Source organism: Aulonocara sp. 'chitande type north' Nkhata Bay, linkage group LG9 (genome assembly GCF_057382095.1).
Source record: "Aulonocara sp. 'chitande type north' Nkhata Bay isolate Kocher_YH1m ecotype deep benthic linkage group LG9, A_spYH_male_GT1.1, whole genome shotgun sequence".
NCBI classification, from domain to species: Eukaryota; Metazoa; Chordata; class Actinopteri; order Cichliformes; family Cichlidae; genus Aulonocara; species Aulonocara sp. 'chitande type north' Nkhata Bay.
Window position 1 is genome coordinate 20,004,336 of NC_141352.1, and position 14,375 is coordinate 20,018,710.

At 40.5% G+C, this 14,375-nt stretch overlaps 2 protein-coding genes across 2 annotated transcripts in view; one reads left to right on the forward strand and one right to left on the reverse strand.

The window, feature by feature from the left end:
- The window catches only part of LOC147322060 (sodium/hydrogen exchanger 9-like), a 63,993-nt gene extending 56,785 nt beyond the window's left edge, over nucleotides 1-7,208 (forward strand). The window contains exons 15-16 of the mRNA XM_086306377.1: nucleotides 5,918-6,023; nucleotides 6,101-7,208. Coding sequence (XP_086162503.1) covers nucleotides 5,918-6,023; nucleotides 6,101-6,298 — 304 coding nt within the window. The 3' untranslated portion in view covers nucleotides 6,299-7,208. The remainder of the gene's footprint in view (nucleotides 1-5,917; nucleotides 6,024-6,100) is intronic.
- Nucleotides 7,209-8,872: 1,664 nt separating this feature from the next.
- chst2b (carbohydrate (N-acetylglucosamine-6-O) sulfotransferase 2b) lies at nucleotides 8,873-11,651 on the reverse strand. Its single transcript, XM_086306378.1, has one exon. It carries the CDS (start codon nucleotides 11,093-11,095, stop codon nucleotides 9,698-9,700), a length of 1,398 nt encoding a protein of 465 aa, XP_086162504.1. The 5' UTR covers nucleotides 11,096-11,651; the 3' UTR covers nucleotides 8,873-9,697.
- Nucleotides 11,652-14,375: the final 2,724 nt, after the last annotated feature.

Below are 14,375 nucleotides of genomic sequence, written 5' to 3' on the forward strand. Positions count from 1 at the left end.
CTTCTCTTTGATGTAACTTACATTAAAGCAGGAAGAGTTATAAATAACATAAGTAACTCCTAAACACTCAAAAGGGTTATATAATTATCTATTTAAATTTTATAGGGATATCTAAGAATATGAAATAAATGTTTCTCAAAAGTTTGTCTCTTCTTTACTGATCTCACAGAAAGAGATCAAAAAGGAAAGGAAGGTCCCTGTGTCCCTCCTTTCCTGAAAAGTCATGGTCCGCTCATAACTATTAAAATAAGTAGTATAAAGTGTGTGTGTAGTCTGTGTTCTTGTTACGTCTTGAGACACATTGAAACAGTAGCCTGAGGCTGTGAGGTATTAAATATGTTACTCATGAACAGTGAGAGCTGGTATGTGTAGTTCTGAAACCAGATACGACGAGAGAGGGTAGATCTGACTGTAAAACTGTATATTGGCTAACAGTAACAAGCTACACCCTGAGATTAGATTAAACAAACATGTTTAACTATGTATGGCCTAAAATTAGTAATTATTTTTGCAGTAAAATAACCGTTTTCTAACAATTGAAATGAAAATATCACATATTTATTTAAACTTATATTAAAAGAATATTAAATTGAAATAAAAGGGACCTGTCGTTTGAAGGTGTACAAATTAAATTCTTACCACCAAACACCACATTGCTGATCCAGCCGATGGATCAAGGCATTATTCTCACATTTAAGGTGCTTTATATGTAAAACACCCTGCACCACCTGCCTTTGGATGTACATAAAATAATAAAATAAACATGCTTTCTAATTGATGCTTTTTCACCTATCACAGGGGTCCTGGAACGTAACCCTCACGATAATAGAGGGAATAATTATTTTATACTGCCCAGGGTTTTTTTGAAAAACTGATCATTTTTGGATAAGGGGATAGAGTGCTAAGTTATCAGCTAATGCTAACAGGTTTTGTTAGCAAGGCACATTAATATAATACTGCAGTCTATGGAAAAAGAGCTAATGCTAGAATTTCAATCACCAAAAAGAGAGCTCAAACTTTGTGCATATGCCACTGATAACATTAACAATGTAGGAAGTCCTGACTGATCTATCAAATGTTGCGGATATTACAGCAATATTTTTATGTATAAGTATGTAATATCAATATTATGATATTACATATCTTTTTTTTTTATCTGATAAACAAAAATTTAAAAACTAAAGAAGAGATGCGAGAAACACCCTTCAGCCATGTTGTCTGTCGGTCTTGCATAGATTGCTCAGCAGATTTTGAAAAAATTATGCAATTTCGCAGCAGCACACATTTAGCAGATGTTTAAACCCTCAAGTATTGGTCTTAAAATTCCTTTACTGGTTGAGCTCTGACTAAATTCATTTCATGTAAACAAGTGTAAATGGGGTCATTTTTGCTAACATTTCAATAAGTCTGTCTTAAGTTTTAGTCTTGGAAAATCATTTCAAAGGAGTTCATTGTGACATATTTTACTCTGAGAACTGTTTTTAACAGGCAGTATTGGTTTATATTTCAGACAGATTAGAAACCATAAAGTTTGTAAAGGTTGAAATTAAATTCAAATACATGTAGCGTTCAGGCTACTAAACCACAAAACACAAGCAAGGTGGATGTGGTTGAGTGTACTGAGAAATTCTCTGATCTGATTAGGACATATTTCCGTTTTGTTTACGTGAAACGGTTTCTTCTTTCTAGTTTTGCAGCTTCCATTTAAATGTTTAAGACATATTTAGATGTTAAATATTGACTTGAGAATGAGCAGTGGGTTAATTTGATAAAGAATTATATTCACTGACCAAATTTTAAATAATAGTAATCTACTGTCTCTGTCTTATGCAATAGCTTCACCAGTAGCCTTGTGACAGACAGACTGTTCTTCACTATTTTTAAAGAGCCAGCTAGCCAGTCCCTACATGTGCTAGCATGCTAACATTTGTATGATATGTCTGCTGGTTGCAACACACGATTAAAAGCCAAAAAACAGCACGAACTGTACTCCTGCCATGGCTATATTTAAAGCTTATAATATTGGGTTAACTTGCACATTTTAACAGACTGTGTGTTTTTACCAGACCTCGTGTATATATCATGGGTTTTTGGAATCATGTAAAGCATGCAAATATGACAGCGGGCGAGAAAAGAGGAGATGAGAGAAGCAGGATGAAAGGCCCGACCAATGTATCCTATTGATGAGGAGGAAAAACATATTCTGAAGGTGCTTTGAAGTGGACCAGGTGAGAGGAGCCTCAGCCGGAATCCTGCTGCCAGGTAATTGAGCCTCAACTTGGCTCACCATCTGCATCATTGAGGCACACTGCTGCTTCCTTAACTGTTTCCCCGTCAGCCTGGCTTTAGGGTTCATAAGGACAAGCACTCATTCTGGGGGACATCAAAGCCTGTTTGATCTTTCCAGCTGAATTGGTTTGCATACTGTGGCGTTAGCCCAGCAACCACGTTTTTGTTTTGGATCTGGAATCCCAGAAGCCACCCATGTCTTCTCCCGTGTTAAAGAAGTACAATGCCGTTAATTACATGGGTGTTCTGTGGCTTGAAAATCAAGTCTAGGCGTGTTACCCATATTTTTAGCATTACAAGGCTAAACAATACCATACAACAAAGAAGCACCAAGTAGAGCATAGTGGCACCCACTGTAAATATCTCCTCCTTACATTTTGATGTTATGTAAGAAGTGTATACATATTCATTATTCAATGCAATCAAAGTCTGCAATCATGGAAATTCCCATGTCTTTAGGAGAATAAGCAGTACTGAGAACAGTGGGTGTATCAGTGGAAGGGACTAACAAAAGGCCATGCATCTCATGGCCTTTAATGAAGGAGGCCAATTCAACTCAGTCCTCTGAGCTACAAATGTACAGTAATTGTACTGTCAGTAAGGTATATTTTGACGTTTCACACTCCTGTGTGCTTTTGTACTCTCTGTTGTAGATGCTGCTGTCTAACAAAGTTATTTCTTCCAGGTTGGATGAGTCACTGACAGATAAACTTAGGGATATGTTATCAACTCAGTTTAAAAAGAAAAAACACAAAGCACAAACTGCCAAGGCAGCTCATCCTCTTTCTCTTGACAATATTTTCTTTAAAGATAAAACAAAAATAAAAAACTTTTCATGACAGCTTGACCCTATTTGACCTTGAAGAAGAGGTCAGAGGTCCAAAGTAATACACATATTGAATTCCCTATATGCCTATATGTTCTCAATGCAAACAATGGTGGTAAGAAACATAGTTTTAAATAGCTCTATATAACATTATCATCACTTTGGAATTCAGATCGAGGTCAGAGGTTAAATGTGACATGATATTTTACATTTTTATACAGTATTTCTATGTCGACAGTACACACCACACTTGTGAGATACTTCCTAATTTATAAGCCTTTTTGTCATTTTTCTACCTATGAATGAATGAATAAATAAATACATAAATAAATAAATAAGTGGGCTTTGAAGTACTTGGTGGATGTACATGAAATGGATGTACATGAAATTTTAATGGATTGTTAACTGGACCCCACTCTTCACCCCTACAAAGTTTTATCAGAATACTGTGCATTGGTGTTGAGAGTGTGATGAGTTAGGGTAACTGCAACTTCTGTCTGTTCTCTTGTTTCCTCACTAGTTGTACCACTGGACGTTTTTGTTTATTAATTGATTCGCATTTCATGTGTAATCATTAAGGCTGCCTGTAACAGCGCTTGTATTGGACATTTCCGACTACAGCGTTTGCTTAAATGTTAAAATACTGGTAAAACAATGGGAAAGTTTGTCACACAAGTTATAAACAGGCTATTTACAACCAATTTCTTAAATAGCATAAGTAACTTACGTTAGATAAAAACAGTGTGTTGTTGTTGGAGACGTTTTGCGTGCTATGTTCTAGACCATTTCTTAGAATGACTTGCTGAAATCTGTGTTGGTTTCCTGGCAAACATAGCATGAAAAGATTTCATGAAGCCCCTGAAAAGCAGCAAGCGTTTAACCAAACCACACTAACCTGCTTTGTAGTTTCTGAACTCTAGTAGCTGATCACATGTATTATAACTCTAATACTTGCCCTAACTCATGAAAGGTCAGTAAAAGGTTACCTGCGGGTTGTGCAGCGTGGGACTTGTGCTTGCTGTGATGGTGGCTGAAGCAGCAGTTGGTCTTCTACCCCCACATAACTACTCAGCATCTTTTCACACACACACACACACGCACACACATATAATCTGACACCATTGTGTAGCAGAAAGCAGAACCAGCAGTTATAATTACCATCACTGTCGAGTATCATGCCAGCATGGAACAGGAGGACGCAGTGCCAACAGGAAGACAACTCACTCAGGCACATCCCAAGGAAGACATTATTCTCTCCTTTTCTCCCTCCTTAGACCCCTCCCCCCTTTTCCCCTTGTTTCTCATTTGAGACATTTTATGAATAAATCCTGTTAGCTGCCAGAATGGTGCTTATAATTCCAACCTCTTGCACATTTTCAACAACAGAACCCGAATGGTGAGAGCTGGTACCAATTTCCATATTAGATTATTTTCCACTTACCCTTGTTCTTTTGTACGCATGCCAGAGGACTGTGCACTTGTGTGCCACATTAGTCCCACATTACTCATAAAAGGCAGTGAGGTACAAAGGTTGACACTGATGGCACTGGTAAAATAGGAATTTGTCCGTTTTTTTTGTTGTTTTTTTTCCCCTCCAAAGCAAAAATTGAGGAAAGTATGACCCCTTGCAGAAAGGTGATTATAAATTAGATGCTAGCAGGGGGCTCCGAAATGTCACAAACATACTCACCTCCACTTTTCAGACCAGAGCTTATAAATATGCCACTGTTATTGTTTAGTAACCACCTGCCACCTGCACCGCTTCGCTTCCACCGTCTCCTCTCAACGCTGATCGAAAATCAAAATGCACATATCTGCACTTTACCACATTTATAAGGCATTCGTGACCTTGCCTCTAGTTTCAATCAACTGCAAGGCTGACCCAGTTTGCTGAAACTAGATAACGACCCATTTGCTACCTTTCCTTTTTTTTTTTCTTGAGCAAATTATTTTTATCTCGATTTTGGCTCTCATGCAACATCCCCTCCTGGAAAATCTCTCTGTGTTGCATGGGAGCTTTTATTCCTTAAGACAACAACTCAGCTGACAAAAGCTATGTATATTAAATATGCTAACAGCTTAAGAATCTGGAACAAAAATAGCTCAAGTACCTAAAGCTTGAATGACTAATATCCCAGCTCTCTGCAGTGTGCCATCTTCAAAACGGAAGGCCAACTGCACTGAATGCCAGTAAGCTGACAGTGACCTCATAAGGGAAATAATACACTTTCATAATGTTTTTTTTATTGCTTTGAGCACAAGGGGACTATGATTTATTACACTTTTAGATTTGCATCTCTCATTTCTGTCTTCATATATAAACAACTGGAAGTCTGATGGCTTAGATCTAAAACAATTTGCAGTCACACGCTCAGTGATTATGTTTATGATAAACTGCAGTGATTCACTTTAACCACTTCTTTCTAACAAAGAGTTGGGCTTTCCCTCGAGCATCAGCTGCTAAAATAGGAAACAGACCATACCAGTTAACGCTTTACTGGAGTGCAACACCAGTAACATGTAAATTCCCTGACCTTTTATCCTGCACAGGTAAAACACCGTATCTGGTTACTGTCCTACTCATTCTTTCAAAAAAAAAAAAAAAAAATATATATATATATATATATATATATATATATATATATAATTAATCTGATATGTGCTTTAGTGTTGTTAGCTATTATTGTTATGACTGTGGAGCTGGAGGACAGGCTAGACTACAACCGACCATTTCACCTTATTTTGTGTTTACAGTCACTGACACGTACACACGTTTTGAACAGTCCTTTAACAATGTCACAGATATCTAAAGCCAATGCTGACTCATTGTGGCCCCCCGCTGACTGAGTCACTGCCACAGTGTTGTGGTGTATTTGCCAGAGTCTTCAGTAGCCCCCGTGTGCAGGAGGTAAGACTTTTTTTCTGTGTTTACAACATGCCAGAAATATTGAGGAACATATGAGTTATTTGCCACTCACAATTCAGGATGATGAAGAAGAAGAGCTGTGTGAGATAGAAGCAGGAAAAAACACCCTGGATTTGGGGGAAACGGAGAGCCAGCAGGGATCGTCCGAAAGCGATTCTGCATCCGAGCACCAAGAGGACCTGCTGGACGGAGATCTGGGCCTCGGCACTGCTCCAGCTCAACCGAGGGAGGCAAGCGGCTCCAGTACTCAGCTCTAACCTCGTCTTATCAGCTATTGCTCCCTGATGTCAAAACCCCCACCTCCCACAGTGAATGGAGGTCACTGGTCAGGACATCTGCCAACAGCTGACTGAGAGTTAGAGTTTCAATGGTTCCCAAAAGGTCATGCACTCCCCCTGTGCTGAAATGCACGCAAAGACACACAGTCACACAGGAAGGGAGAAAAACAATTACAAAGGCCACCGCTCTTCCTGTTGCAACGCTGATGATTTCCTTGTCTCAAACTGGGGAAGTTAGAAACTGAAATAGAAATGTTAAGTGTGCCTTTCACCTTTGTCATAAAGCAGTCATAAAAATAAATAAAGGTAATATGTTAAGTCACAGATTCATTATAAGTACGGCAGCTACATGATACACGGTTACGTAATGCCCGAGTTTCAAGCTTTAGGGAGAATTACTCATCACTGTACTCTGTGATTGAACACTGCAGTATTTCCCTTAATCAGCTGAAATGGTATTTTCTTGCCAACTTTGCTTAGCTCTTCCCCAGCCCCTTATTAAACTTTTATTGCACTGTTTTCTGCTGCAATCCTTTTAACTGATTCAAATGTATTCTGCTAAATTTATTACCACCCCCACCACCCCATCTCCCTCCATGTCTTCCTTAGCATTCTTTGCTGTGCAAGAATGTATCCAAATGGTTAAAAGTACTAACAGCTTTCAGGGGGGAAAAAAGATTATTTGCATGTGAAGTTTCGCTCCAACTGCTTTAATTAAAGATTGCACGTTGCTGCTTTCTATGTGCATCACTGTAAATCTCAGGGCCCCATCTTTTTCCCCCTTGAGTCAAACAGGGGTGTTGTTTACTGCACAAATACGATTTGTGAAGGTTAGGCTGTACGAATATGCAGATGGTTCGCCGTGTATTAATAAAGCCATTGTCCTTGAAGCGGGGGCTTTTCGTTTTATGTTGTGAATGCATGGGCGCGTCTCTGGAATGTGTCTGTTAAAGTATACATTGCGTTCCTCTTTGTATGCACTCAAATTTAAATTTCTGAGCTTTTTCCAAGCAAGAGATGATGATTAACAGCTTTCCACCATTATTAGGCCTGTTTCTTAAAGCTGCAGCTTACTATCAAAGTAAACAAATACTTTCTGAAACACAATTGCTAGTTTTTATGTCATTTGGCCAGAGGGGCCGATGGCGCGATATGGCAGCCTCGTTTCTGTCAGTCTGCCCCAGGGCAGCTGTGGCTACAACTGTAGCTTGCCTCCACCAGTGTGTGAATGTGAGAGTGAATGAATAGTGGAATTGTACAGCGCTTTGAGGGCCCCGAAAAGCGCTATATAAATGCAATCCATTATTATTATTATTTGCTAATATTTGAAGCAACACATCACCGTTATATAACACAATCTGTTGGCTTCTGTTGCATATCCGTTTGATGCAGAAAGTTTCCATACGGTACGTAAATCCAATTTCAATGTTCACCAGGATCTACTTCCGCATGGGAGGAAGAAGCTTCTCTCAAGTCTCCTTTGTCGTTGTTGTGGGAGTCGCCGGCCACTGAGCTTTCAAGTACAATTTTTAGACGTTTTTGCATCCCGAGCAAAAGGCTGAAACTACAGTCAGGTGTGTAAAAAGACATTTAGCACAATGAATGTGTTTGGATGTTACTTTTACAGGTGACTGTTGAAATGGGAAATTTTGCTAAGGTGCTGTTGTCAACAGAATTGAAGTTGACAGTAACTGTAATTACTTCTTCCACCCAGCTATTAAAATATCCCCAGCTATTGTGACTAACGTTTTTCAGCCATGCACTTAAAGATACCGTGTGGAGTTTTAAGTACTACTCAGTAGTTGTTTTACGTCAGGCTTTACTAGCATTAGTTTGCCAAAAAAGGAAAAACCTAAACAAAGCAGGAAATCTAAACCAATAGAGAAGTACACAGACTCGGTTTATAACTTTTCAAATGTGGCTTGCAGTTGTTTCCACCCTGTCTGACAGATATATATATATACACACACACGCGCACACACACACTTCATGCTGGTGAGCAACACCGAATGTAAACAGTTTGCTTGCCAGAAACCTCCACAGGGCACCTTTAGGTTATGTAGCAAATAGCAACAAATATATGACACCTCTCCAGCACAGTGGTTCTCAAACAGTGACAAAAGGTGTGCACTGAATAAAGTTTTGATAAAGCTTATTCATTCAAGACAAAATTTGTTATACATCCTGATTGTAAATTAAAATAAACGTAGCACATTTATTATTATTCTGCTCCAGGTTTCTTCCTATTAAAAGGTGTTTTTCCTTCCCACGGTCTCTAAGTGTTTGTTCATATAGGGTCGTTTGATTGTTGGGTCTTTACCTTACAATAAAACCACCTTGAGGAGAATGCTGTTGTGATTTGGTGCTAAATAAATAAAACTGCATTGAATTTAACCGAATCATTCAATTCTGCATTAAACCCTTCATCTTATTTTGGTGTGCTAACTTCCAGGTTGTTCCCTGCAGCCAATTTTGTGAACCACTTCCACTCCCCCCCCCCCCCCCCCCAAGTAGGCGTTAAAATAACTGAGTTCAACACAAATGCATAAACTGTATTGTTAACTATGAACTTTACTCAATGCAATATTCCCAGATGTGTTTTTTTTTTATAAGAGCAAGCAATTGTAAACATTGGAAATGGTAGAACAAGCAGACTGCTGACACCAACAGAGAGACTTTTCCAAATCTGGAGCTATGACATTGTCCACAGTGTATGATATCATCCTGTCAGGATGTGACGACAAAAAATAATAATAATAATAAAATGTAAGAAAAACCCAAATCAAAACATCCCCCTTTTTGTCAAATCTAGCCGTAGCCCTACTGCTGTTCTGATCACACCTCTACCAATGGCACAAGAATCCAATCCAGTGATTGTCTCTGACACGTCTCAAATATTAACATTAGCAGTCAACTTCTTTTTTTCTTCTTTTTTAATCAGTTGGATTTTTTAACCCTTCCTTTAACTAGTTTCACTTTTACAGACAGTATGAAGACTGGAAAACAGATTTTTTTTCTTTTGAACATTCAAAAAATATCCCCAAAACATCCACTTTGAAGTGTCATCATAACAAGATACATTAATTATACAGTAGCTTCTTTTTCCTTTTTTTTTTCCTCTGAAAGTTGCAGCTTTGAGTCAATTGTTCTTAGACGTTGCAGTGTCGAGGTCTAAGGTCCCGTCTGGTGTTCCGGTAAAAAAGAAGTGGTCCTTTTCAACGGAGCTGCAATTGCTCGACTGACGGTACATTCCAAATGCGGCCGATGTAGATCCAGGAACATGGACTTAAAGTAAAGCTTTATTTCCACAAAATAAGGAAATGGCACTCTATGCAAAATTAACATTAAATTAAATGGTCTTTGGTGGTGAGGATGTTTTCACAGTCTGGAGTGTGTCAGTAGTGATTTGCTCAAGTCCTTGGCCTCCCCGGCTGTTCTCACTCTCTCGTAACCTAGAACTGACATGGAGTGGTGGCAGTAGTCTTCCACTTGTTTGATCTGTTGGATGCTGAGCACTGTTCTCCATGCACTTGCAGCTTGTGTGGCATTCCTGGAGGAGACTATAAATGGCTTAGATGAGGAACTGGAGCCACTGGTCATGTTCAAAGCAAACATCTCAATGTCATGGTTGGTAGTGAGGTTGGCAAAGCGGTAGACGCTCCTCAGGGTCTTAACTGGGTTTTCGACCAGGTCTTCGTAACGTACGGCCATGTACTTCCCCTTCAGCCAGCTGGGTGGATTTAAGGCAGTCCTCAAAGTCCTGGAGGTACGGTCGCAGATCACCTCCATGGCTCCAATGGAGTGGTAGTCTGAGCCATCCTTCTTGTTAGCTTTGTGCCCGGGGTCCACGAAAGGTATCCGCCGAAGTTTGGGGTCTCTGCTGCGGACCACCTGTAAATTCTCCCGTATCAGGCCGTGTCTGGATTTGATCCTGGAGTTGGCTACTGCCCGTGGGTCTCTAACCAAGTGTATCACCTTCAAATCCAAGGACGGATCCTCCATGAGCGGGGCCAGCACATTTACATCCAATATGCGGACCCCTTTAATGACTATGGTGCTATATTTCAGGCACTCTTCCTCCAACAGTCTAAGGCTTTGAGGGGGACACTTTTTACACACCTTATCATCCACCATCCCCACCACCTCCTTCCTATAGGCTGAGCAGAGGGGATATGAGCACACCACTTTATTGAGGGTGGCCCCAAACAGTCCGAGGGAGGTGAAATTCTTACCTCCCGGGCTGTTGTAAAGTTGGAAAACAGACAGATCACAGCGGTATAAGGAGCTAAGCATGTCCCTGGCCGCCCCTTGCAATGACACGGCATCACCGGGGTACAGTTTCTGCCAGATGTGCCACATTGGCTCATACAAGAAGAACACATCTGCATTTTGATTAAACAGCTCCCCAAAAAAGGAAGAGCCTGACCTCCAGGTGGTCAGCACATAGATAAGCTGCCTCTTCTTAGCCAGCGAGGGTCTGTACAGGAAGCGAATGTCAGATCTGCTCTGATAAGTGGTGCTCCTCATCTGATGATTACACTGCTGCGGCTCCTTAGTCCATTTATAATTAGCCAAGTTAAGCATAGTGAGCACGAGCAGTAACAAATAGGCCATAAATAACACAATCCTCTTCCTGCGTAGCACTTTCATCACGATCCCAGGCTGTGCTATTATCTTGGTATGATTCCTGTATGTTTTAAGCTTCCTTCCAAAGCCTGCATCCTTCTCCCAAGGCGCTGTCAACTTCAGTGGTTGATGATATTGTTTGCCTCGCATCTGTACCCTCGGAGAATGGCTCTCACCGCTGGACGAAGCTCCTTACATTGACTGTGCACCAACACGCTCGGTAGTGTGTTTATGGGCTGCACCGGGAATTAACACCCAGATGAATTAGGTAATGTATTCGGCACCAGTTCGACAGCCACTAAACGATATAGCTCTTTCACTGCACTGCGCAATGTTCGTCATAGAAATGGCAGAAGAGAGGAGCGTTAAAGTTGTCCATATCCGGCTTTGCAGTGATTCTGTGTTTGGCCCGCGTTCAAAACAAAAACCAAGAAGCCTTCAGCATTGTAACAGACGCCCAGTTTGAGCACGTTCAGCGGAAGCATCCTCGCGCAGTTACCAGCTGGAACATCCTCAGAAATGCGGTGGATTCGGGCGTCGGTCACGATTCCGCGCGACGGGCCGGATCCTCTAAATTACTCCGCAGCTGCCATGATGGAGCAGAGAAACGCTTTTATCCGCAGTTAGGGCTCTTACACGTTTCTCCGTCTCGTTCTTCTGCTCGTCCAACTAATACAAACTGGGCCGATTCAATCTGAATAGCAGGACCAAGACCCGCCCTCCGAGAGAGCGCATTGGAGCGCGACGAGTCGACGCTCGTCAGCCAGCTTACGTCATTGGACCTGCTGCGAGCCTGTCACGTTAATGGTGGCTCCGACAGATCACAGCAACGGTAGATGAGGAGGGCATGGGGGATGGATGGTGGTGGTGCTGTTGTTATGTTTAGGTGAAGTCCACCTCACATTGTCTGAACCGTACTCTAGCCTCTCGTTTGTACACATCTAAAAGCGATTAGCAGTTTTCTGTTTTGTTTTTTGTTCCGTTTTTTCAATATACAACCTATTTTTACTATTTCTTTAATAAAAGTGTTAAGGCCGTGATTGTATTCCAAAGCCGGCCTTTACTTTTCCTTTTACGCACGTCCTCCTCATCGTGTGTGACTGCAAGAGAGAATCAATATTTCAGATTAAATGTATTAGCCCCCCCTCACGACAGCCACAAGAGGGTAGCCTGGGGTTTGTCTTAAAAGCAGCAAAGAAAAACCCTGTTTCATTACAAAAGAGCTATGCACATACCACCGAATCTAATTTTTCAAAAATAGAAACTCTTGAATTTTAAACTGATCTGAGAGTGATGGCCTACAGCATGATTGTAGAGGATGTAATAATTTTTCATTGGACGTGATAGAAACACTCAGCGGCAGTGACAAGCACTCCTCTCAAGTGGAATCAGCTGAAATGGGACATTTGACAGCTGTTCCCCAGGAACTGGAAAGGCCATGATGTTGTATGAAGGGAAACACATGCTCTGCAGATTGAAAATCATCTTTCCTAAGAGGCTTGCCTGTGCGGGATTACAACCTTGAACAAGCGGGGTGGGGAGAGCATAGACTGAATGAATTGAAACCGCTCGAGTCCCTTGACCCTCCCCAGCGAGGAACCTCTAAATATGTAGGGTAATATCCACGTTGTGATTTTACTATACTGTTTCTCATCAAGCCCTGCTCAGATGCTGTGCGTGGTGTGAGTCCTTCTGAAGTGCGACATATTAGGCTTTGTGTTGGCTATACAGTATTTCCTTCCTGTTCTCGGTAACGTGTGCTTTCAATATATCTTCATTTTTATTTTTGTTCTCAGCCAATGCGGGTGTCTACAGCGAAATACCTTTGTGCAGACTGCCCTCTGCTGGAGCATTGAGGTCCCACCCTTCAAAACGAAGAGCAGACTTCCACATCATGAACAAATATATTAATCATACATATGACATAATAATTTCTATTCGTTTTTCAGTGTGCAAGCATATAGATAATAGAGCTTAGTTTAAGAAAAATATTTTAATCTTATTCTTTTATAAGGAAGCTTGTTTTTAATATGAAACCTTTCTGTGCAACCGCTTCATTCCACCTGCATTTTACAGATGTTTATAAAACATAAAACAAAAGCTATATTAGGATTCGGTGCTGTTGGAAAGCAAAGAGCCCGTCATTGAATGTGTTTTTCTTGTATCAAGTCAAATAGTGAAGAGAATAATAAGTGCACGTTTTCCTCCCCGCCCTATTTTCAACATGTATTCACACTGTGACAGAAACCCGCCCAGGAAATTACTTCTGTTTCAGTGCATGGTATTTGTTCTGTTTGGCAGTGGAAGTGCTGAGCGTGGTGAGTAAAGTAATATATTTGTCTCACATCATCAGAAATGTGTGTGGTGATGATTTGCAAGCCGATATTCAATATTCACAAATTTCTTACTTAAAAAAAGAAAGAAACAAAGACCTTTCTACATTTTAGAAGCCAACTGTGTTACAATTATAGAAAAACCAAAGGTCGTCTTTAATGACATCTGATTTAAAACGTAATAATAATAATCTCGGTCTTAACTCGGCCTGCATGAGAGCAGACCATTAATTATCAGTGCTTTATCACTAAGCATGCTGACTCACTGTCACTTCATTATGGCTTATTGAGTTGGATGTGAAGGCTTGTTACATTTTGTGTTTTCTTTTGATTTCACTTGAACTGAATGAAGTACATGTTCCCTAAAACTGTATTCCAGTCCATATTAAACCCTTTCCTTCACTGGTCGCAGCATTTTTTAGCAATATTCTTTGCAGGTTGTTAAAAGTGGGTGGATTGATTCCAATAGCAAAAGTCTCGAAAACTGATAGTATCAGATACTAGTGCGATATGACTTTGTTTCTATCTATCACTGTGTTAAATACTTTTTTGGAAATAAAACGTATATCCAAGAAATCCACTATGAAAAAGGGTTTTTTTTTGTTATCACTGTTTACTTCATCTATAGGTTATAGAACATTTAAACAACAGAAGCTGACATAAGGTGCTTTAAACACAGACACGTTTACATTTCAGCATAATTATAAAGAGATTTCACTGAATCAGGATACCAGATGTATTTCCTAACAGTCTGTCACGGATTATATGAGCCCATATGCCGCCATATCCATATCCATGTGCACTGAATGTCACCCATGCATGTCCCAACACAGCATTTCCATCAGGACTTTCACATTACTGCAGGAAGTGACCTGAGCAGGAGCCACAGCCATTGCTGATTTCTGTTTATCTCCCAGTCTTTACCGCTTAGCATACTGTATGTGTGTAGTTCATGCTTCAGAGTCAGCACGTGTGCATGCACTGTCACAGTGAACGCTCACACGCTGTGAATTTACACAGTGTACTGTACACGGCAAAGATGCACTGTTACGTAATCACGGCTTTGCGCCTGCGAAACGATCAAGCAGGTGGAGGAG